This window comes from Panthera tigris, chromosome A1 (genome assembly GCF_018350195.1).
Source record: "Panthera tigris isolate Pti1 chromosome A1, P.tigris_Pti1_mat1.1, whole genome shotgun sequence".
In the NCBI taxonomy this organism is placed as follows: Eukaryota; Metazoa; Chordata; class Mammalia; order Carnivora; family Felidae; genus Panthera; species Panthera tigris.
The window spans coordinates 87,039,718-87,062,305 of NC_056660.1; the positions used below are offsets into that span (position 1 = coordinate 87,039,718).

Below are 22,588 nucleotides of genomic sequence, written 5' to 3' on the forward strand. Positions count from 1 at the left end.
GCTGGATTTATCTGTATTTATCCTCTTTCTTTGATTATCAGCTGAGATGATTTTTGTTTCTTGGTTTTTATTTTCCAGTTCTTGCTGATTTCATATCTGACACGTGGGAAGCTGTAGGAGGGCAAAGTGTCAGCTGGTCAGGGAGCACTGACATACTGCCTTGCTGGTGCAGGGAAAGCAGAGAAGGCCCCAGGCTGCTAGGAAAAGGAACTGACGCTGGATAAAGCCAGAAAGGTCAACGTGCCATAAACCATTAAAACTGCAGATTAGAGGCAATCCACACAGTGTCAGGAGATGAGAAAGAAAGCGGCTCAGGAGGGCCCAGTCTAGGACGGAGATGAGAAGGACCCTGAACTCAGCTCTTCCAGGGACACGCAGAATCCACGCCTACTCATACAGCAATGTCTCCGGAGGAACTGAGCGTCAGGACAGACAGACTCTGGCAGTGCGGGGACCCCACTCCTGGCTCTGGGAACTGCATGGGGAGGGACAGCAGGGAGGGGCTGTGTGTAGATCCACCTGTGCAGGACACAGAAACAAAGCCACAGTTTAAAATGGCAACTAGAAGGTAAAGGAGCTCACCCTTCACCAGATATTGGGGGGCTTGCTGGAACTGTCCCTGGGTCCTGTTTATCCTGCAACTCAGTAGCGCTGAGTCCTAGCCCACACCAGGCCCAGATGCCCTGGAGGCCAGAGAAGGATCAGCAGAGCAACTAGGCTGTAAAGGAAGCAGAATTCTAAGTCTGCCAAGTCGCGCGGGAGCCACAGAGTGTATTGGGGAGCAGGTGGAGGAGGGGAGGGGAGGATGTAGAGGGGAGCTGGAGAATGAGGGAGGAAGACAAGGAGGGGGGGAGGGGGAGGGGAGGAGGAGTGGAAAGGAGAGGAGGGGAAGGGAGGAGGGAGAAGAAGCAGATGAGGGCAGGGAAGGTAAGAGGGGGAAGTGAGGGAAGAGGGGAAGGGGAGGATGGGGAGAAAGAGGGGGAGTAGGAAGAAGAGGTAGAGGAGGGGAAGGGAAGAGAGAGAGTATGGGGAGGAGGAAGGGAGGAATCAGAGGGGAGGAGGAGAAGTGGGAGAGGGGAGAAGAGGAGGAGAGATGAGGAGAGACAATGAGGGATGAGGATGAGGGGAGGAGGGGTGGGCAGGAGGAGTAATAAGGGGAGGAGGATTGGGATATGAAGAGGAGGAGGGGGAGGGGAGGAAGGAGAGGTGAGCACCAGCAGGAGGCGGAGGAAAGGGGGGAGAATGAGGGAGGAGGAGAGGGAGGGGAGGAGAGGAAGTGGGGAAAAGGGGAAGGGGAGGAGGGGAGGAGGAGGCGGGGGAGGAGGGGAGGGGAGTAGTGAGAGGGGAAGAGAAGTGGGAAACGGGATTGAGGGGAAGGAGAAGGTGAGGAGTGGGAGGAGACCATGGAAGGGAAGAGGGTAGGGAGGAGAGATGAGCATGGGGAGGGCAGGGTAGGAGGGGAGAGGACGAAGTCGGGGGGAGGAAGAGGGGTAGGGAGACTGATGGGGAGGGGAGAAGGGGGAGGAGCCAGAACATAAACTCCCCTGGAGGAGGGAAAAGAGTTTCCTCCCTATTTCACTAGAGCCTTCCCAGGGCCACAAAGGCCCCATTCAGAGGTTTGGGGGTATGAAATACCATCAGACACTGGATGACCCAAGCCCTTCCCTTCCCAGGGCCACAAAGGCCCACACAGAGGTTTGTGGGTAAGAACTACCACCAGGCACTGGATCACCCAATCCCTTGCCTTCCCAGGACCACAAAGGCCCACACAGAGGTTTGTGGGTAAGCACTACCACCTGGCACTGGATGACCCAAGCCCTTGCCTTCCCAGAACCACAAAGGCCCACACAGAGGTTTGTGGGTAAGAACTACCACCAGGCACTGGGTGAGCTAAGCGCTTGCTTTCCCGGGGACACAAAGGCTCCATGCAGAGGTATGTGTATAAGAACAACCACCAGGAATTGGATGACCCAAGCGCGTCATTGCATTGACACGACGGTGTTTCTCTGGGGACATCTCACCTTTCCTACCTGCCCCAATCATATGGCACCTGTGCCATCCGCCTAAGGGACGCGCCCCCCCCCCCCAGCTGCTCCTTCCCCTGGAGGAGCCCCTGAGGATCTTTTGGTGGAGGCACTGCCCCCTTGTTCACTGAGGCCAGTGCACGACACCGAGGGCCTCTCAGAGATCACGTGACAGGGGACCTAATGTGCAGAAGGAGCCCTCCCATTGCAGGACTGGAGGCCAGGGAGCCAAAGGAGGGGGTAGGTCCTGCAAGGGGGTGGCCAAGGCGGTGCCTGCGGCCAAGCCATAAAGTCCCAGTGGACTTGGAGAGCTGAGCCGAGTACCCGTGATGGGGTTGGGGGAGGGCACACACCAGCTTAAATGCTGGGAGGACCCAAAAAGACTCTGTGAACACAGCCCAGGGCAGGAAGCAAGAGGCTGGCGTGTGGCAGGGCAGATGGGCGCGGGGTGGGGGGTGGGGGGCGGGGAGGGTCCTTTCAGCTCTCCTAGGGCTTCTGCGCTCTGTAGGACAGACACTGCAGGGAGCCAGGCTCAAGGCAGGTGCAGGTGCGCGTGGACCACGCAAGCTCACTGGGTCCTGGCGCATCCCTGGAGCAGAGTGCTGGACTGCACACGCATCTCTGCAGGGGGCGCCTGGGAGCCTGCAACTTGGAGATTTCCCTTCTACCTTATGTGTTTTCCATTTGTTTTTTTTCTTTTTTTCCAGTTGCGTTGACATTCCCATAACACAAAGTCAACCACATTGAAGTGAACGATCCAGTGACATTCAGCACACTGACACAGGCTTGTACGGCCACCACCTGGATCTCGTGCCAGAACAAACCCCGAACTGCTTTGTGGTTATATTTCCCCCCTCATCCCCACTGCCTGACAACCATCAATCTGCTCTCTGTCTGTCTGCATGTACCTGTCCTGGACATGCCATGGCAATGGGACTCTACAGTCTGGGGCCCCCTGTGTCCTTCCTTCCACCTTGACTCAGGGAGCCCGTCCCCATCTGGGGTTTATCCCTGCCCCTGAGAGCCTTGGTTGCTCTCTCCAGGAGCTCTTCCCACTCAGGTAAAAGGCTGCGGACCATGTGCATGCTCACCAAGGACCACTTGTCCAGGTGCGCCCACCTTCAGGATCCATTCCATCACGGCTGCCAAACCCCTTAGGTGCTTCCTCTAATGTCACATCCCCAGTCCTCCATCCTGACTCAGAAGTAAACCCAACCTGGGTTTTAGATGATGTCATTATCCGCTTAAAGCAATGCACGGGGAGATGAAAATTAGTGGCAGCATAACTCTTCATATTTATATAGAACAGGGGAGCAACTTGATTACCAAATAGTTCGCTCTCCTTATAGGAACACAGAGGACGGTGTGGGTTGGCAGCATCAGTCCCTGTGTGAGCACGGATTTGGGAAGGGGACTCAAATCTTCAGTCCATAACATTCTGCTGAATTCAACCAAATATCCCACCTCCAGGAGGGACGCAAACTTTCCCTGTTTTTTTCCCTCCAAAACTCTCCCAGAAAATGTGCAGACTTTTGGGTCAACAGGAGGGAAGAACAGGTAGGGTTCAGGCCAGTGTCTTACTCACACAAGGGGTAATGGGGCCGAGTGTTCTGAGCCCAGCCCAAGTCAGGTCCCCAATGAGGAAAGACTGTCATGGCCCCAGACATGGAGGAGGAGGTGGCCTGAATTCCTGCACAGGAGTCTGGGGTGGGGGGCGAATGCTAGAATTTGACCAACTTCAACCTGAACATGAGAAACTTTCCCAAAGGGACCAGGCCCAGCCTGTCCAGGACTGGAGGTGTTTTGATAATGCAGAAACTTTATCTGAGTCCACCAGCCTCTGCCCTTGGCCTGGATCCACGCACTCAAGAGCCAGGTCTCCACCTAGGATCCTGGCCCAGCCCAGACAGCCATCTTCACCCCAGGGGTTCCTTGCTGGGTCTTTCTCTCTCCCCTTATCTCCTGCTACCAGGGCCTTGCTCCCCAACACTCAGTGTGTTCAGTTCTGTCAAACACACCCTTTAAGAAGCCCTTGGTTTATTTATTTTTTCTATTGCACCTTCCAGAAAGGCACAGTTGATCATTTTTCCAGAAAGTCCTAGGATTCTACAGAAGCTGGGGAGCTCAGCCGCTGTTCTCTCCTATCACGTCTGGAAGACTTGTTCTACACCTTCCTGGAACTTGTGGAGAAGTCAAGCGATCCCCTCAAGGCCACAGAATCTCCCTGGGAAGCCCTCCAGCCCTACTACTATTTGGAAAGGTGAGTACTTTCTATTTTAAGGGCACTCATCCACATATCTGTGTTCTCCACCCCTCCCCTATTCTTGAGTGACAGGGAGACCCCAGAGGCTTTCACCAAAGGAAGACAAGCATGGAAGAGAATGAGGGCAAGTGCCAACATACCTTCTCATGCCAGTCCTGCATGAGAAGGTGCTGGGCAGAATTGCCTAGTCCAGCACATGTGGTTCAGAACATTTGTTCTCAAAGCTGAGTTCATAAATAATAAATATTCAGAGCATGCTGGCCTCAGGCCATGTCTATCTAGGAGCCCTCTGGTTCGAGTGCTCCCTCCTCCAACTGCAAGTTTCCTTGGGCTGTAAGGGGGTTGACTCTGGCCTTGGAGTCGCCTGACCAGGGGGTGGCTTTTCTCTCCCAGCGTGCTCATGTTCCATGACAGAGCACAGCCAGAGGTCGGGCAAGGCTCCTACACAAACAGGTGAGGAGACAGAGCCCGTTCACAGGAGGATGTGTCCATGGTGTTTTGCAGACACATGACCACAAGAGAAAGGTGATCCACAAGTAGGTGGACACAAGAGCAGGTGGCCACTGTTGTGTCTCTGTCTCTAGGGTAAGCAACTTGTGCAGGAGTAAGAGGGGCCAAGATAGTGAAAAGGGACGTTTCTCTCCCCTAGCCATGTTTCCTTCACTTCCGTTAGCCTCCCAGTGTTGACTCATCCCCCACCAAGACAGAGAGAGAGAGAGAGGGAACAAGAAAGAGAGACAGAGAGAGATAGAGTAGGAGAGGGAAAGAGACAGAGACAGACAGGGACGAAGAAAGAAAGAGACAGAAACTGAGAGAGAGACAGACAGAGGCAGAGACAGAGATATAAACAGAGACAGACAGACAGAAACTGAGAAAGAGACAGAAACTGAGACAGAGACAGATGGAGGCAGAGAGAGACAGAGAGATACAGAAACAGGCAGAGAGAGACAGAGAGATACAGAGACAGACAGAGAGAGACAGAGACAGACAGCAAGAGAGAGACATAAAAACTGATAGACAGGTACAGAGAGAAAGAGACAGAGAGAGACAGAGAGAGAAACAGAGAGAGACATACATAGACAGAGAGAGAGAAAGAAACAGAGAGACACACAGAGACAGAGAGAGATGGGACACAAATAGAGACAGAGATAGAAACCTAGAGAGATAGAGACAGACAGAGACAGGAACAGAGACACACAGAGACAAAAACAGAGAGAGACACACACAGAAACAGAGAGAGATGAGACACAAACAGAGTGAGACAGATAGAAGCCAAGAGAGACAGAGACAGAGAGGGATAGAGAAAGACAGAGACAGGAACAGAGACAGACAGAGAGAGACAGAGACAGAAACAAAAAGACACAGAGAGAGACAGAGACAGAGAGATACACATAGAGACATAGATAGCCAGGTACAGAAACAGAGAGACAGAGAGAAAAAGATAGAGACAGAGACAGAGACAGAAACAGAGAGAGACAGGACAGACACAGAGAGAGACAAAGACAGAAAGAGACATAAACAGAGAGACACAGAGGCAACATACAGAGACAGAGAAACAGGCAGAGAAACTGAGACAGAGACAGGCAGAGATAGAGAGAGACAGAGACAGAGAGACAGAAAGAGAGGGAGACAGAGACAGAAACCGAGAGAGACAGAAATTAACTCAGTCCTGCCCTGTCTCCAATATCTGGGGCTCAGGCCTCTCTGTCTCCAGCAGCCATGGCAAACACACAAGGTCGAGACATCTTTCCACCCAGCTGCTCCATCATCTTCCTCCTCCTGCAGCTTCTGTCCTGCAGCCTCTCTGCAAACGGTAGGAGAACTCTCCCTGCCCTCCCATGAGCCATGTTAGGAGGGAGCCTGTGCATGGACAGGAACACAGTAGGGGGCTAAACTGGATCCAAGCAGTCCTTCCCTGGGGACCCTGGACAAGGGCATGGGGTGTTGTTGAAGAACCTGCGTGTGGGTGGGAGTCCCCTGGGCGTGGGCAGGGGGAGACACTGGGCACAGTTTGGGGGGGGCGGGGCGGGGACCCTGTGCCCGGTGGGGGGGATGGCCCATGGTCTCCTCTCACCTGGCCTAACCCATGCTTTCTGCTATGACCTCATAAGGGAAAGCCGATTTCTCTGTCTCTGGTCCCGGCCAACCGGTCCTGGCTATGGTGGGGGAAAGTGTGAAGCTGCGATGCCATCTGTCCCTCAATATCAGTGTGAAGGACATGGAGGTGAGGTGGTACAGGGAGGAGCTGTCCCCAGCTGTGCACCTGCGCAAGAAAGGCAAAGATGTGCCTGAAGAGCAGATGTGGCAGTACAAGGGCAGGACGACCTTCCTGATGTCTGGGCTGGCCCAAGACCAAGCTGTTCTGACCATACACAATGTCATGGTGTTCGATAACGGGACCTTCCACTGCAAGTTCAAAGATGGCATGGCGTCTGCGGAGACCACCCTGTGGCTAAGGGTGGCAGGTAAGGGTCGCCACTAGGGCCTCTGGTCTCCCCTAGCACTTATCCTCCAGCTGCAGATCGTCTGATCATGGCCCAAGCCTGAGCGCATCCCACGGCATGCACTAACGCATATGTGGTGGCCTGGGCCTGTCCCACAGCTTGCGCTAACATGTTTGGGCCTGGCCTGAGTGCGTCCCACAGCGTGCTCTAATGTGTTTGTGTCGGTCTACACGTGTCCCACAAAATGCAATAATGCACTAGAACAGGCAGGTTCTGGACGCCTGGCTCATTTTCTAAGTCGGCTTCTGTTACCCACACTGACCCCAGAAAGAAAGGAATGCAGGTATGGAGAGAAGGAAAGAGGCAGAAAGAGATACAGAGAGAAACAGGAAAAGACACCAATTTTGCAATACAGGAAAGGTATTTGATCTTCCTGGGCCTTTTCTGTTTCGTTCTGTGGTTTCTCAGAAAAGGGTAGCATATATGGCATATAAATATTACACAGAGCAAGTAGTCTGAAAAACCCTGATACCTGCTGGAAATTTTCAGGATCTGTGCTTTTCTGTCAGAAATGGTAATGGTTGCAGAGGCTGCAAAGCCTGTCTCTTCCCACAGGGCTGGGCTCTGAGCCCAGAATCCAAGTGCGAGCTGGCCAGGATGAAGGTATCAGGGCAGAGTGCACCTCGGAGGGCTGGTACCCAGAGCCCCGGGTGGAGTGGAGAGACTTCAGGGGACAGACCCTACCTTCCACGACCAACCTCACAGTGTTACCGACGGGCCTCTTTGCGGTGGTGTCCAATGTGACTGTCTGGGACAGGGGCGTGGGGAACATCTCTTGCTCTATCTCCAACCCCCTCCTCCAGGAGAGGATGGAGACCAAGAGCCACCTACCTGGTGAGTGTTCTGCTCCATTCGACCTCAAGATCTCTGAGCACCCCAGACAATCAGTAGTTAATATCCAATACTCCGCATAGTTCCTTGTGATGAGACCTTGTGAGATCTAGTCTGTCAGCTTCCAGCTATACAACACAGTAGTTAACTATAGTTTCCATGCTGTATGTCACCTCCCTGGGACTTATTTTATAACTGAAAGTTTGCACCTTTGACCCTCTTCACCCATTAGCTTCCCGATCTCTCACCTCTGGAAACCACCAATCTGTTCTCTCCGTCTATGACTAGGCTTTCTGGTTTTCTGGAGGTTTGGATGGTGTTTTGTTTCATTTTAGATTTAACTTATCCATGAGATCCTACACATTTTTCCCTGTCGAACCTCACTTAGCAAAGTGCCCTCAGGTGCATCCATATTGTAGAAAATGCCTGGATTTCCTTCTTGTTTATAGCTGAATAGCATCCCTTTGTATAAATATATATATATTTTTCTTTATCCTTTCATCCATAGGTAGACACTTGTGCTGTTTCCGTATCTTGACTATTGTAAATAACACTGCAATAAATGTAGGGGTGCATTATCTTTCTCAGTTAATATTTTTGTTTTCTTTGGCTTAATACCCAGAAGTGGATTGATGTGGTAGTTCTATTTTTATTTTGCGGGGGGGGATGTCCATCATCTTCTCCACAGTGGCTGCACGGATAGCTCCTTTCGTATTAGCAGTAAACAGTATTCCCTTGTCTGGATGAACCACAGCCTGTTTATGCATTCACATTCTGAAGGACACCTGGGGGCTTCCAAGTTTCACTCTGTATAAAATTTTCCTTCTAAACAACCTCAAGTTTCAGAAAATTTACAGGAATGATACACAGAATGCAGACCCACTCAGTATTTAACCTTTTGCCATTTGTCTACCATCTCTCTCCTGTGTGTCTGTCCATGTCTGTCTGTGCAAAGGCACACACATGTTTTCAGGTCATGTCAGGTTTGTTCACAAGCACCTGCCCCCTGAGTCATTAACCCTGTGGCATGTGTGTCCTAAGAACACAGGCGCTCTCTTACCTTGGCATTCTCGCTTCTCCAGACCCTCTTTTAGCTCAGTTGTCCAGAAGTTTCCCGTCAATGGCGTGGAGGACAGTGCTGCCTGTGATCCTCATTGTAGTGGGACTTGTAGCAACTGGAGCCACATGTCTTTTCTGGAAACGTCAGAGGGACAGGGATAGGGTACAGCTGGAAGAAGAGAAACTGTACAGAGAAGAGGAGCAGCTGTCCCAAGGTAAGCAGGCCCCAGTGGGACAGACGTGCCCCTTCCAGCCAGGGCACTCGTGCGGAGCCCAGCATGAAGTCCCTCCTTTGTGTACAGGAGGAATGGGAGAGACCTGCCCAAGCACAGGAGGAATGGGAGAGACCTGCCCAGGCCCCAGCTCAGGGACTGCCCACCTTCATATGCCCAGTGAGATCCTCCATCACTAAGAGGTGCTTGGCTGCTCTTCACTGGGTGACTTGGGGAAGGCTGGCGGGTCTCTGCTGTGGAGACAGATGTGAGCTTGAACCTGGGAAAGTCTATCAGTCGAGGGTGATGACAACATCCTGAAAATGCTCAAGCAACAAATACAGCAGCAAGCCTGTCACCTGAGAGGATCTTGTTGTGAGCGCGGGGATCATCATCAGTATGGATCATTCCACTCGCCTGTCTGCTCTCCTCCCTGCCTCCTGTGTCCTTGCTCATAGCTGTCAGGCCCCAATCTGGGGAACAGGTCAGAGATGTGTCTTTATGACAGACATGGGAAGGCTGGGCCATCAGGCTCGCCCCACAAAACCTTTCCCTAGGAATACAGTGACCTGGATTGTTTTTTGGGCACTGAAGAAGGGATATTTGCTCTTCCTTTACAGGGTCCCTGCGAGAGATCATTACATCCTGTTTTGACTTAGCTTCACAGAACATAAGCTTTCGCCCCATCTGGTCAGTGCAAACCCTACAGTTTCACATCTTTCTGTTTCATTTCAGGCTGGCCAGAGGACGTCATCTATGGTGAGGACTATGTAGGGGCTGGAAGCGTCTGCTCCCTGAATGTTTGTTTATGTGTGCATACGTGTGTGTGCAGTGTGCATGTATGTGTGTATGTGTGAGTGCTGTGTGTGCATGGTATACATTTATGTGTTCACCTGTGTGCCTGTGTGCCATATGCACATTTGTTAGTGTGTGCACATGCACATGTGTGGTGCTTTGTGCACATAAGTGCACATGTGTTCTCGTGTGTGCAGTGTGTGCATGTTTATTTATGTGTGCATGTGTATGCACATGCACTTGTGTCTGTTCATATGTGTGCACGTGTGTGCACACATGTGTTTGTATGTGCACGTGCACTTGTGGACACATATTGCACACATGTGTGCACATGTACTTGTGTGTGCATGCATTGCACACATGTACTTGTGTGTGCACCCACGTGCACATGTGTATTTGTGTGTGCACATGTACTCATGTGTGTGTGTGTGCATGTGCATGTATGCATGTGTTCTCCTTTCTATTCCAGGGTGCAGAAATGCTGTGCTAAATGCTGGTTCTATGGCTGTAAACACCAAGTTTTGCTGCCCTGAGAGACCTTTGCTCCTGTTTACTGCCTGAGGGACAGACAGGCTGCAGAGCCCGGGCAGCGAGAGAGCTAGCTCTTCCAAGGAACAGCTACTGTGGGGACACTGTTAGCACAGAGAGTGCAGAGCCAGTGCCTTTCTGCCCCAGGGCACCATATAGGTGGGAAGCATGGGGGGAGAGTCTGGCTGTGGAGAGGGACCCCCAAGGACAGGAGGGGCAGTACTGCGAGCCACGAGCTGGGCAGATGAAAGCAGGTAGGGGATCTGGGACACCTGTCCCACCACAGCCACATGGTGAGGGCCCAGGAAGAGACAGAGAGAAGCCAGTCTCCATTCATTCATTCAGTTACAACCATGACCAGATATCTTCTGTGCAAGCAACTGGCCTCCATTAGTGAATGTACAGCTTCCTCCTGTCCTCATGGAGCATAGAGTCTATGTGGGGATGTGAGCCACTAGTCAGCATTTGTTTTTTTAATTATTAAAACTGGAATAACTATGATAGGAAAGAGTCAGAATACTAGGAGGATGGCCAAGAGCATGTTCAAGTGGGATGTCCAGACCCCTGGGAATGGTGGGGTGCCAACATCTAAATGAAGGAGTGGGTGATGGCAAGACCACAGCCATACGAGGAGGGGTGAACTCGCCCCTGTGGCAGGGAGAGTGGGGTCTGTGGTGTGTGACAGCTGGGCATGTGGAAGAGGTACCAACAGGGCAGGAAGGCTTGTGTGTGCCCCTGCAGAGCCTGGGAGGCTGAGGTAGAGGCCTGGACTTTACATGAAGCACCATGCAATATGAGTGAGAACCTGTAAGCAGGGGAGCAGCACTGATGGAGGAGAGGATACAGCTCTGAGATGGGTCCTGGGGCCACAAGCAGCAGAGTCCAGAAGGGGCAAGGCAGAGGGAGCAGCCCAAGGTGACCCCCAGCTGCATAAGTCTCTGGTCCTTCTGGCTCCATCTAACAGAAGGTTTGGGGCAGATTTGGGCCAAATAAGTGAAAATCACCATGGACGTCCTAAGACTGAGCTGTTCTCAGACATCCTGCTAAGGACGTCAGATGAATCATTGGATATGCGAGTCTGGAACTCTCAGGAGAAATCAGGACTGGAGACAGGAATTGGGGTCCATGGCAAATATCTGGTATAACTGAACGCGTGAGTGCTACATTTTTTGCTACACCTAAAATTATTCTTTAAAAATTTCTCTTTGGAAAAGAATTAAGATTTTTTAAAAAGGGAAGATACAGGGAAACAAGAAAGATCCAAGATCTAGCATTGGAGAACCCTGGTATTTGAAGGTTAGAGCAGTGGTTGTGGGAGGGCCAAGGGAGACTTCACTGTGGAAATGTGCAAGTGCAGTGTGTTGAAGGAGCATTAACTTTCATGCACCTGAGAAGTAGAGTCAGGTGAACCCGGGAAAATGGCCCAGAAAAACTGGCAAGCATGGTACAAAGAGAGGCGTCTCCTGTGGAGAGAACTGGGAGGGAGGTCTCAAATTTATTGCCTGTGTAGTTGAGCTAAGACTTGGTGAGTGGGGAATGGGAAGGTTCTGTTTGTGTTTGCTGTGGTTTTACTTTGAGGTCCGTGGCAGGAGGGCATGCCTGTTGCCTAAAAGGAACCATGTGGCGTGAAGATGCCTGAAGCCTGAAGGGAGGAAGAAAATCAGTGAGAGAATGACGATGCAGAGAAGATAGTCAGCAGCTGTGGATGGGATGGAGCACAGGTCTACACTGTGGCCTGTGGTGTGCAAGGGTCCAGCGCATACATGATGGACAGCACAGGAGAAGATTCACAGCCAGGTGTGGGTGGTGTGCAAGAGGAATCAGTGTACACAGGATACAGACTGAGATCCAGGGACAGGTGTGGGTGGTGTTCAAGAGAAGCCAGTGCACCAGGACACAGGATGAGCTCCAGGGACAGGTGTCAGTGTGTGCAAGAGGAGTCAGTGCACAAGGACACAGGATGAACCCCAGAGACAGGTGTGGGTGGTGTGCAAGAGGAATCAGTGGACAAGGACACAGGATGAGCTCTAGGAACAGGTATGGGTGTGTACAAGAGGAGTTAGCACACAAGGACACAGGCAGTGCTCCAGGGACAGGTGTGGGTGGTGTGCAAGAAGAGTCAGCACACAAGGACACAGGATGAGCTCCAGGGACAGGTGTGGGTGGTGTACAAGAGGAATCAGTGGACAAGGACACAGGGTGAGCTCTAGGGACAGGTGTGAGTGTGTACAAGAGGAGTTAACACACAAGGACACAGGCAGTGCTCCAGGGACAGGTGTGGGTGGTGTACAAGAGGAATCAGTGGACAAGGACACAGGGTGAGCTCCAGGGACAGGTGTGGGTGGTGTGCAAGAGGAATCAGTGTACACAGGATACAGACTGAGATCCAGGGACAGGTGTGGGTGGTGTTCAAGAGAAGCCAGTGCACCAGGACACAGGATGAGCTCCAGGGACAGGTGTCAGTGTGTGCAAGAGGAGTCAGTGCACAAGGACACAGGATGAACCCCAGAGACAGGTGTGGGTGGTGTGCAAGAGGAATCAGTGGACAAGGACACAGGATGAGCTCTAGGAACAGGTATGGGTGTGTACAAGAGGAGTTAGCACACAAGGACACAGGCAGTGCTCCAGGGACAGGTGTGGGTGGTGTGCAAGAAGAGTCAGCACACAAGGACACAGGATGAGCTCCAGGGACAGGTGTGGGTGGTGTACAAGAGGAATCAGTGGACAAGGACACAGGGTGAGCTCTAGGGACAGGTGTGAGTGTGTACAAGAGGAGTTAACACACAAGGACACAGGCAGTGCTCCAGGGACAGGTGTGGGTGGTGTACAAGAGGAATCAGTGGACAAGGACACAGGGTGAGCTCCAGGGACAGGTGTGGGTGGTGTGCAAGAGGAATCAGTGTACACAGGATACAGACTGAGATCCAGGGACAGGTGTGGGTGGTGTTCAAGAGAAGCCAGTGCACCAGGACACAGGATGAGCTCCAGGGACAGGTGTCAGTGTGTGCAAGAGGAGTCAGTGCACAAGGACACAGGATGAACCCCAGAGACAGGTGTGGGTGGTGTGCAAGAGGAATCAGTGGACAAGGACACAGGATGAGCTCTAGGAACAGGTATGGGTGTGTACAAGAGGAGTTAGCACACAAGGACACAGGCAGTGCTCCAGGGACAGGTGTGGGTGGTGTGCAAGAAGAGTCAGCACACAAGGACACAGGATGAGCTCCAGGGACAGGTGTGGGTGGTGTACAAGAGGAATCAGTGGACAAGGACACAGGGTGAGCTCTAGGGACAGGTGTGAGTGTGTACAAGAGGAGTTAACACACAAGGACACAGGCAGTGCTCCAGGGACAGGTGTGGGTGGTGTACAAGAGGAATCAGCGGACAAGGACACAGGGTGAGCTCCAGGGACAGGTGTGGGTGGTGTGCAAGAGGAATCAGTGTACACAGGATACAGACTGAGATCCAGGGACAGGTGTGGGTGGTGTTCAAGAGAAGCCAGTGCACCAGGACACAGGATGAGCTCCAGGGACAGGTGTCAGTGTGTGCAAGAGGAGTCAGTGCACAAGGACACAGGATGAACCCCAGAGACAGGTGTGGGTGGTGTGCAAGAGGAATCAGTGGACAAGGACACAGGATGAGCTCTAGGAACAGGTATGGGTGTGTACAAGAGGAGTTAGCACACAAGGACACAGGCAGTGCTCCAGGGACAGGTGTGGGTGGTGTGCAAGAAGAGTCAGCACACAAGGACACAGGATGAGCTCCAGGGACAGGTGTGGGTGGTGTACAAGAGGAATCAGTGGACAAGGACACAGGGTGAGCTCTAGGGACAGGTGTGAGTGTGTACAAGAGGAGTTAACACACAAGGACACAGGCAGTGCTCCAGGGACAGGTGTGGGTGTGTACAAGAGGAGTCAGCACACAAGGACACAGGATGAGCTCCAGGGACAGGTGTGGGTGTGTACAAGAGGAGTCAGCACACAAGGACACAGGATGAGCTCCAGTGACAGGTGTGGGTGGTGTGCAAGAGGACTCAGTGCACAAGGGCACAGGTGGTTCTCCACAGTCAGGTGTGCAAGAAGTCACTATAGAATATTTTTGTATCAATGTCAATTGTACGGTTTTGATCCTATTACTGTGGGTTATATGAGATGTTATCATGGGCATATTGTGTATGGTATTTTGCAACCTCTTTGTAAGTCTCAAACTGTTTTTTGACATGAATATTTTTTAATGATGAGGGAATTTGGAATAGAAGGAGCCGGGCCCATTGTTCAGCTAGTGAGTCCATGTTTGGCCATCATAGATATGAATATGGGTGGGCTCAATCTGCATGGCCCAGACTCTACAGGGAAAGGGTTTGCATGGAGCAGAGGGTGCAGACTTCAGGAAGCAGCAATGAGAAATCGGGGAGAACATTTGGTCTTTGCTGGAAAGCGAAAGGGAGCAGGGTTCCTTCCAGAAGGAAGTAGAGACTGGGGAGAAAGTTGTGGTTCTGTTAGGAGGAGAGTGTGTGTTCTGTCCAGCTGACAGGGATGGATGGTCAGGAAACATGAGTGTCTGGGGCATTGTATGCAGACCCCAGCAACCAGCAGCATGCCTACTGAATGGGCAAGGGTGGACAGCAGCCAGGAGGTTTCTGTTGTCGTGAAGGTGTCTGCACAGGCAGCTGGGGCTCCCAGCTGATCCCCACCCTCCCTGCCTCTCAGGTGTAGACAGACCCTCTCCCAGGTGACATGATGAGGGCCTGAGGGCTCTGAGAAGGACAGTGGGACAGGAGAGAAGGGATCTGTTTTGGAAGGTGTTCATCTCAGTTTGTGAGGCTGCTAAGGTGTCTCTCAGGGTTTTCCAGATGGGATCTCCCCTTCAGTGGTTGACCCCAGAGCTGTCCAATGGCATCAATGCACCTGTGACCTCATCTCATGTCACCCTGTCTCTTCACGTGTCCTCCTATGTCTTTCTCTCTATCTCTGTCTCCCTGTGTCTTTCTCTGTGTCTGTCTTCCTCTGTCTCTCTCTGTGTCCATACCTTTCTCAGTCTCCCTCTATCTCTCTTCCTGTGTCTCCCTATGTGTATCTCTCCTTGTTCTCCTTGTCTCTCTGTCTCTCTCTCTTTCCTTGCCTCTCTGTCTCTGTCTCTCTATCCCTCTCTCTATGTCTACCTGTGTCTGTCTGTCCCTGTCTCTCTCACATGCACGCCCACATAGCCCCCCCACACACAAGTGCATATGCACACACACACATGCACATCCACATCCATCCTGACACACGGGGCCCTGGGAGCAATGCCTATCTCACAGTGTGCCCCCCTGTCCCCTCATAGGAATCCCCCCTGGTTCTCCCTGGCTCCCCCTGGAGCCGTCTTTGCTGCCCTGGGATGGCCTGTTTGCACAGGATCCTGGACAGAGAAAGGGGACTCACAGGGAGCCGCCTCCACTGCTCTGGGATGGCCTGTGTGCACAGGGTCCTGGACAGAGAACGGGGACGCACAGGGATTCCCAGGGAGGCATGGTTCCACCTCCATGCAGGAGCACAGGTTGGGGACCCCAACCCCTAAACCTGATCCTCTCCTCTTCCCGCAGTGAGCCCATCCCTGGACCCTGACACTGCAAGCCCCAAGCTCGCTCTCTCTGAGGACAGGAAGACTGTGAGGCGGCTGTTCTTTGAACAAGAGCTGCCCAACGCCCCCAGCAGATTCGACCGGGACCCCTGTGTGCTGGGCCTGGAGCAGTTCTCAGCTGGGAGGTATTACTGGGAGGTCCAGGTGGGGCACAGGAAGGCCTGGAACCTGGGCGTGTGTCTGGAGAGCTTGGATCGGAAGGGAAGGATCCCCAAGTCCCCCCAGCACGGACTCTGGGCGCTGGAGCTGTACAAGAAGGGGTTCTGGGCACTTGCCTTCCCAAGAGTTCGCCTGCACCCTTCGGAGCCCCTGCATCGTGTGGGCGTTTTCCTGGACTGTGATGCAGGCAGAATCTCCTTCTACAGCGTGAGCAATGGATCCCTCATCTACGCGTTCTCTGGACTGTCCTTCTCGGCACCCCTGAGGCCATTCTTCTGCCTCTGGACACACGACCCCAGCCCCCTGACCATCTGCTCAGAACGGCAGCCCCCAGAGGCCTTGGGGCCTCCTCAGGGTGAGGGACAGGACAGGGTGGGAACCCTCCTCCAGCAAGACCCATGATCTGCTCCAGCCTGTCACTGATTTGGGGGAGATGTATCCATTCTAAGTCCCAGCTAGATTACATACAAGGGTGCACCTTTCTAGATGATCCTGTGTTATCTCCACTTTCCTTCCCTGTAAAATACTGACAAAACATTATGGGCTGAATCATGTCCCCTCCAGTTCACATGTTGAAGCTCCAATCCCCAGGGCCTCAGAACGGGGCTGGATTTGGAGATGGGGGCTTTACAGAGGTGGTTCAGGTAAAATGAAGTCACTAAGGTAGGGCCTGATCCCATCTGATCCCATGTGACTGGGGTCCTTAACTGAAGAGGGGATCAGGGCATAGACACACACAGGGGACAACCGTGTAAGGACACGGGGAAGAGATGGTGTGTGGACGCCAGGGAGAGAGGCCTCAGGAGGAACCAGCCCTGCCCACACCTGGATCTCATGCTTCCAGTTCCCAGGACTGGGAAAAAATAAATGCGTTGTTTAAACCTCCCAGTCTGTGGTATTTGTTACAGAGACCAAGCTGACTATTACACCATATCATTACATGCTGTGGGGTGATTTTCTGAAATGAATTTGGGGCACATGTTTAATGTTGAGCCTAGTGCCAGACATGAAGTAGTTGCTCCATAAATGCTAGCCTTCCTCATCCCCTCCTCTCCCACCTTCTTCCTGTTCACACCCCTCTCCTACCTACCCACTTCCCCTTCTCCTCCACTCTCTGACACTCACAAAGTCCTACTCATCTGGTCTACCTTGGATGCCTCTGTCTTCCCACCTCACCATGGCAGGTCGGTGCAGACAGAGCTACATTGAGGCCAAGCCAAAGACTCCAGGGCTCCCTGAGGTTGGTCAGGGTTGAATCAGGGCATGTGGGCAGAGAGAGTATACTAGACACAAGTGTGGATGTGGAATCAAACAAGGCATGAGGATGGAGGGAAGATGAGATTAAAACCACTGCCAGAAGCTGCTTCCACCCTACTTATGGGTATGATGATGGAGGGAAGCTGGAAGGAGCCCAGGAGCTCCTGGGGAGAGCGCTCAGGGTTCCCCAGTGAGGCTGGTCCCCTGAGTGCTAGGAGAGGCCAATGGGGGCATGAACAGGATTGGGATGGTCCATCATGTGCCTCCCCTGGCTGCAGCTGCCAGATCTGATGTAGAGTGAAGACTTGCCCCCCAGACATGGAAGGGGTCTTTCTCCCAAGGAGGGTCCCTGGGCTGTGACCCCATGTGATCTTGAGGGTAACTCAACTCACTCTGTGCACATTCTGTTGGTTAGTGTGTGTGCTCACACCCAGACATGAAAGAGAGATTCTACCTTAAGCAAGTTGTGTGCATTTGCACATACATGGGAATGTCTCATTTCATCCCAATGCCCCCCACCCCAGAGGGCTGTGTTGCTGCTCCCTAGAGATGGGGACCCAGGATGTGCACAGTAAGGGCCCCATGGTGGCCATGATGCACCTGCATCCACTGCTGTACTGGGAATGCCCTCCGATTTATCCCAAGCCTACCCGTGGTCCCATGATGCCCTTCTGCCATGGGGCACAGGCCTCCCAGTGCCCACCTGCAGGGCTCATGGGGGCAGAAGGGTGCCCTACAGAGGGGTCACAAAGTGGAGAGGCAGCTGTGGGGGTCCACGTGGGCCTCCAGCTCCTCCTGGGTTCAAAGGGCATCAGGCAGTCACAGGTCAACATCACAATGTAGGGACAGCATGGGTCATGGTGAAGGATGCACTTGTGTTGGAAAAGAAGAAGGAAGGAAGAAAACTTGGGGAAACTTGGAGCAGATGTCTGCCGAGCAGATATCCAGGCAGACACTTGCAGCTCCTGAGAAACTGCAGTGAGTTCAGTTGTAGCCCCCAGAGGATTTGCCCACCCAGGACCTCAGAATGTGGCCTCATGTGAAAATGGGGTCTTTGCAAAGGTGATAAGGTGGGGGGTGGATCTTGAGGTGAGAGCATCCTGGATCAGGGAGGATCTTTATGAGACAAGGGAGGGGGTTTGAGACAGCCATGTGGTGATGGAGGCCACAAACCCACAATGCCTGGGAGCTCGGCAGCTGGGAGAGGCAGAAGGGACCCTCCTGAGCCTTCAGAGGGAGCACAGCCCTGTGACATCTTGACTTCAGACTCCTGGCCTCCACAGCCCTGAGAAAACACATCTCTGTCATTGTAAACCACTGGTTTAAGGTAGTCTCAGGGCAGCCAGAGAGGCTAATACTTATATCTTTGAGCCCAAATTATGCAGGAGGAATGGGACCTGTCCACAGCAGGGACTGTCCTTTGAGCACAGGACACACAGAGTGGAACCCAGGTTCCTGCTAGCCTGAGAAGGTTTTTTGAAGCTGTTCCCTTTCCAAATAAAGTCATTGTGGTGGTTTCTCCTATGTCCACTAGATGGGGCCCTGGAGTGAGCATGATTCTGGGTGTGTCCATGAGGTGGTTCTGCATGACATTCACAGCGAATCTGCAGACTGAGGGAAGAAGATGGCACTCCCTAATGTGGGTGGGCCTGATCCAATCAGGCTGATCACCCAAAGAGGGCGTTCTGAAGAGGACATCAGCTTCCTTCCTCCCCTTGGATATGAACAGACACACGACAGATCCACTCTTCTGGGTCTCCAGCCAGCAGACACCCTGTAAACCTTGGGATTTTCCAGCTTCCATAATCATGTGCACCATTCTTTAAAAATGTATAAGGAATTTTGGGAGCGCCTGGGTGGCTCAGTCTGTTAGCACATCCAACTTTTGATCTCAGGGATGTGAGTTAAAGCTTTGTGTTGGGCTCTCCACGGGGAATGGAGCCTGCTTTTAAAAAAACATGCTTAAGGAATTTTTATAAATATTTATAAAATGTTTCATCTATCTAAATAAGAAGTGCTATAAAATGTGTATATTTCTACACATGTATAAATATAAATATTTATGTTAAAATTTATTAAAATGTTTAGATTTATAAATATAAATATGGAATATTCATGAAGTATTTTAAAATAGTTTGTATCTATATAAATAAATAAGATATGTTATACAATGTGTATATTTCTATACATATATATAAATAAATATTTACATTATTTATTAAATGTTAATTTTATAAATATAAATATGGAATATATATACAGTATTTATAAAAGTTTTATATCTATGTAAGTATAAGTAAATAAGAAATGCTACAAGATATGCCTATTTCTGTAGATATATAAATGCAAAACAATTACTGAAATGCTTATATTTATATATATGAATAAAATGGGCTATTTATAAATATTTTGTAGCTATATAAATATAAGTAAATAAGAAATGGTATAAAATGTGTATATTTCTATAAACATATAAATACAAATAATAATAAATAATAAATAAAAAGTCGAGGCCAAGTCGAGAAGGGGGTTCAAAGAAGCCTGACCAGAGTCTGGTCCAGGAGAGAGCATTTGTCAGAGGGAGGAAGGCCCAGTGCTCCATGCAGCCAGCCCCTGCCCAGCCCAGTGGGCTCCTCATGGAAGGTCATATCCACTTCCATAACCCAGTGGGCTCCTCCTGGAAGGTCGTGTCCATTCTCCAACCCAGTGGGCTCCTCCTGGAAGGTCATGTCCACTTCCCAACCCAGTGGGCTCCTCTTGTAAGGTCGGGTCCACCTCCCCAGCACAGTGGGTTCCTCCTGGAAGGTCGGGTCCACCTCCATGTGGGATAGAGAAGGCCCTGCATGTGGAAGGGTTGGATGTGAGCTCTGCATACACATGCAGTTAGAGCCAAGATGTGTACCCTGCCTCCTTGTCCCACACTGCTTCCTGGGAAGACACACCTTCCCATGCCACATTTTACCTGTCAACAGGAAGCAAGGTGAGACAGTCAGTTCCTTGGGCCACGTTTATTCTCCTACTTATGGAAAGAGTGTTTTTAGGCTTGACACAGATTTGCATCATAAGGTCAAAGCCAGGCCCAGAGCCTGGAAATGTTTGTTTCAAGGATGACCCCAGAAATGCAGCAAGGAAGGTTAACACTGGGAGAGGAGGAAGACTGTTTTCCCTGTAAATTTGACTAACCAGAGACACAACAGGAGAAAAACAAACAGAAACTGATTAGCATGTGCATGATGCATACACGTGGGGGACTTGCAGGACTGCTTGGAACTTGGGTCTAAAAACTCACTTAAGACAGGAAAGTGGGAGTAGGTAGGGAGCTTATGGAAAAGCAAATGTTTTTTTGGAAAGATGAATGAGCCCTCAGGAAATAGACCAGAGATGTGCCCGTTTGGGACCAAGTTCATCTGGGATTGAGGCTGGCTTCTCTCCTCCAAGAAGAGATTAGGATTGTTCTTGGGGCGTATTTAGGACCCCTGAAGTTTCCTTTTTTCAGGCGGCCCTGCCTTAGGCTGATGTAGGATTTCAGGATCTCAAAGGCCTTAAATTGAAAATAATTATGCCGCAGTCCCATTTTTTGGGGTGGCATGCCCCATCTCATCTCCAAGAAGCATACAAATCTTATTCCAGCTGTGATATGACTCAAAACCACACCTCCAGTCATAGAGAAAATTAGCAATTTTGTCCTGAAAGAGTGAATGTAACAGTGTCTATAAGATATACAGAGGCTTTTACTAACTGAAAGAAATCTGAAGAGGACTTTTGCTTTTACTAAAAAGGTGAAAAGCAAAGATAGCATTCAGCATTTGATTGCAGCAATCTGTCCAGAGGCAGCGCACAGCAGACCAGTGAGAGTGGCGCCACCCAGCTCCTTCCCCGGGAACCACACTTAGCATCTCAGTATCCAGCCGCCAGAAATTTGAACTATCTATGAGCATCTGTGCTTTATCTTGATTTATATTGTGCATCTGTTAGCAAGGGGTCAACATAGTGGAGAAGTAGGGGGATCCATACTTCCCACGTCTGTCAAACAAAGAAGTTCAGAAGCCAAAGGACTTTGAAAACCAGAGCCTGGGAGGAAAAAAGACAGAATCTACTAGGAAGAAAATGGGAAAGCTGGAAAAAAGATACGACTACTCCAAGAAACAAATCAAAACACACCTGGTGGAGGGTCCAAAATATCACTATGAGTAGGGTAATAAAATAATCAAAGTCACAACAATAGACAGCATGTAACAATCTCCAAAAAAACACCTCCTGAAGGGCCAGGACCTGGGCAGTGTATGACCCTCCTTTAATATAGAAGTGCTTGCAGGTGCAGAGCAGACAAAAAGCTTTTAAAATGTATAAGGGACAGAAAACGAGACAAAATGATGAAATGGAAGAATGTTCCTCAAAAGAAATTCCAGGAAGTAGCGACAGCTAATATATTGATCAAAACCTTTTAAGCAATATAACCAAACAAGAATTCAGAGTAATAGTTATAAAATTAATTGCTTGGCTTGAAAAAAGCATAGAGGACAGCAGAGAATCAATTGCTACAGAGATCAAGGGACTAAAAAATAGTCATGATAAATTAAAAAATGCTATAAATGAGGTGCAAAATAAAACAGAGGTAGCCACAGCATGGATTGAAGAGGCAGAGGAGAGAATAGGTGAATTAGAATATAAAATTATGGAAAAAGAGGAAGCTGAGAAAAAGAGAGATAAAAAAATCCAGGATTATGAGGGGAGAGTTAGAGAACTAAGTGATGCAATCAAGCAGAACAATATCCCTATCATAGGAATTCCAGAAGAAGAGAGAGAGAAAGGGGCTGAAGGTATACTTGAACGAATCATAGCTGAGTACTTCCCAGATCTGGGGAAGGAAACAGGCATTGAAATCCAAGAGGCATAGAGAACTCCCTTCAGATGTAACTTGAATCAATCCTCTGCATGATATATCATAGGGAAACTGGAAAAATACAAGGATAAAGAGAAAATTCTGAAAGCAGCTAGGGATAAATGGGCCTTAACATACAAAGGTAGACACATAAGGGTGGTAGCAGACCTATCTACTGAAAGGAGGCCAGAAAGGAATGGCAGGAAATCTTCAATGTGATGAACAGGAAAAATATGCAGCCAACAATCCTTTACCCAGCAAGTCTGTCGTTCAGAATAGAAGGGAGAAGTGTCTATTCATGTTTTCTGCCCATTTCTGCCCATATTTTATGATTCTTGGAGCAATTGTGAACAGGATCAGTTTCTTTGTTTGTCTTTCTGTTGCTTCATTATTGGTGTATAAACATGCAGCTGATTTCTGTACATTCATTTTGTATCCTGCGACTTTGCTGAATTCAT

General features: G+C 50.6%; 1 protein-coding gene across 1 annotated transcript in view; it reads left to right on the top strand.

Annotated features, from left to right (window-relative positions):
- LOC102972889 (butyrophilin-like protein 10) overlaps positions 1-17,078 on the top strand; it is a 38,244-nt gene extending 21,166 nt beyond the window's left edge. The window contains exons 4-10 of the mRNA XM_042981173.1: positions 4,091-4,284; positions 6,002-6,100; positions 6,399-6,752; positions 7,347-7,625; positions 8,717-8,896; positions 9,629-9,652; positions 15,795-17,078. Coding sequence (XP_042837107.1) covers positions 6,007-6,100; positions 6,399-6,752; positions 7,347-7,625; positions 8,717-8,896; positions 9,629-9,652; positions 15,795-16,393 — 1,530 coding nt within the window. The 5' untranslated portion in view covers positions 4,091-4,284; positions 6,002-6,006 and the 3' untranslated portion in view covers positions 16,394-17,078. The remainder of the gene's footprint in view (positions 1-4,090; positions 4,285-6,001; positions 6,101-6,398; positions 6,753-7,346; positions 7,626-8,716; positions 8,897-9,628; positions 9,653-15,794) is intronic.
- The last annotated feature ends 5,510 nt before the right edge of the window (positions 17,079-22,588 follow it).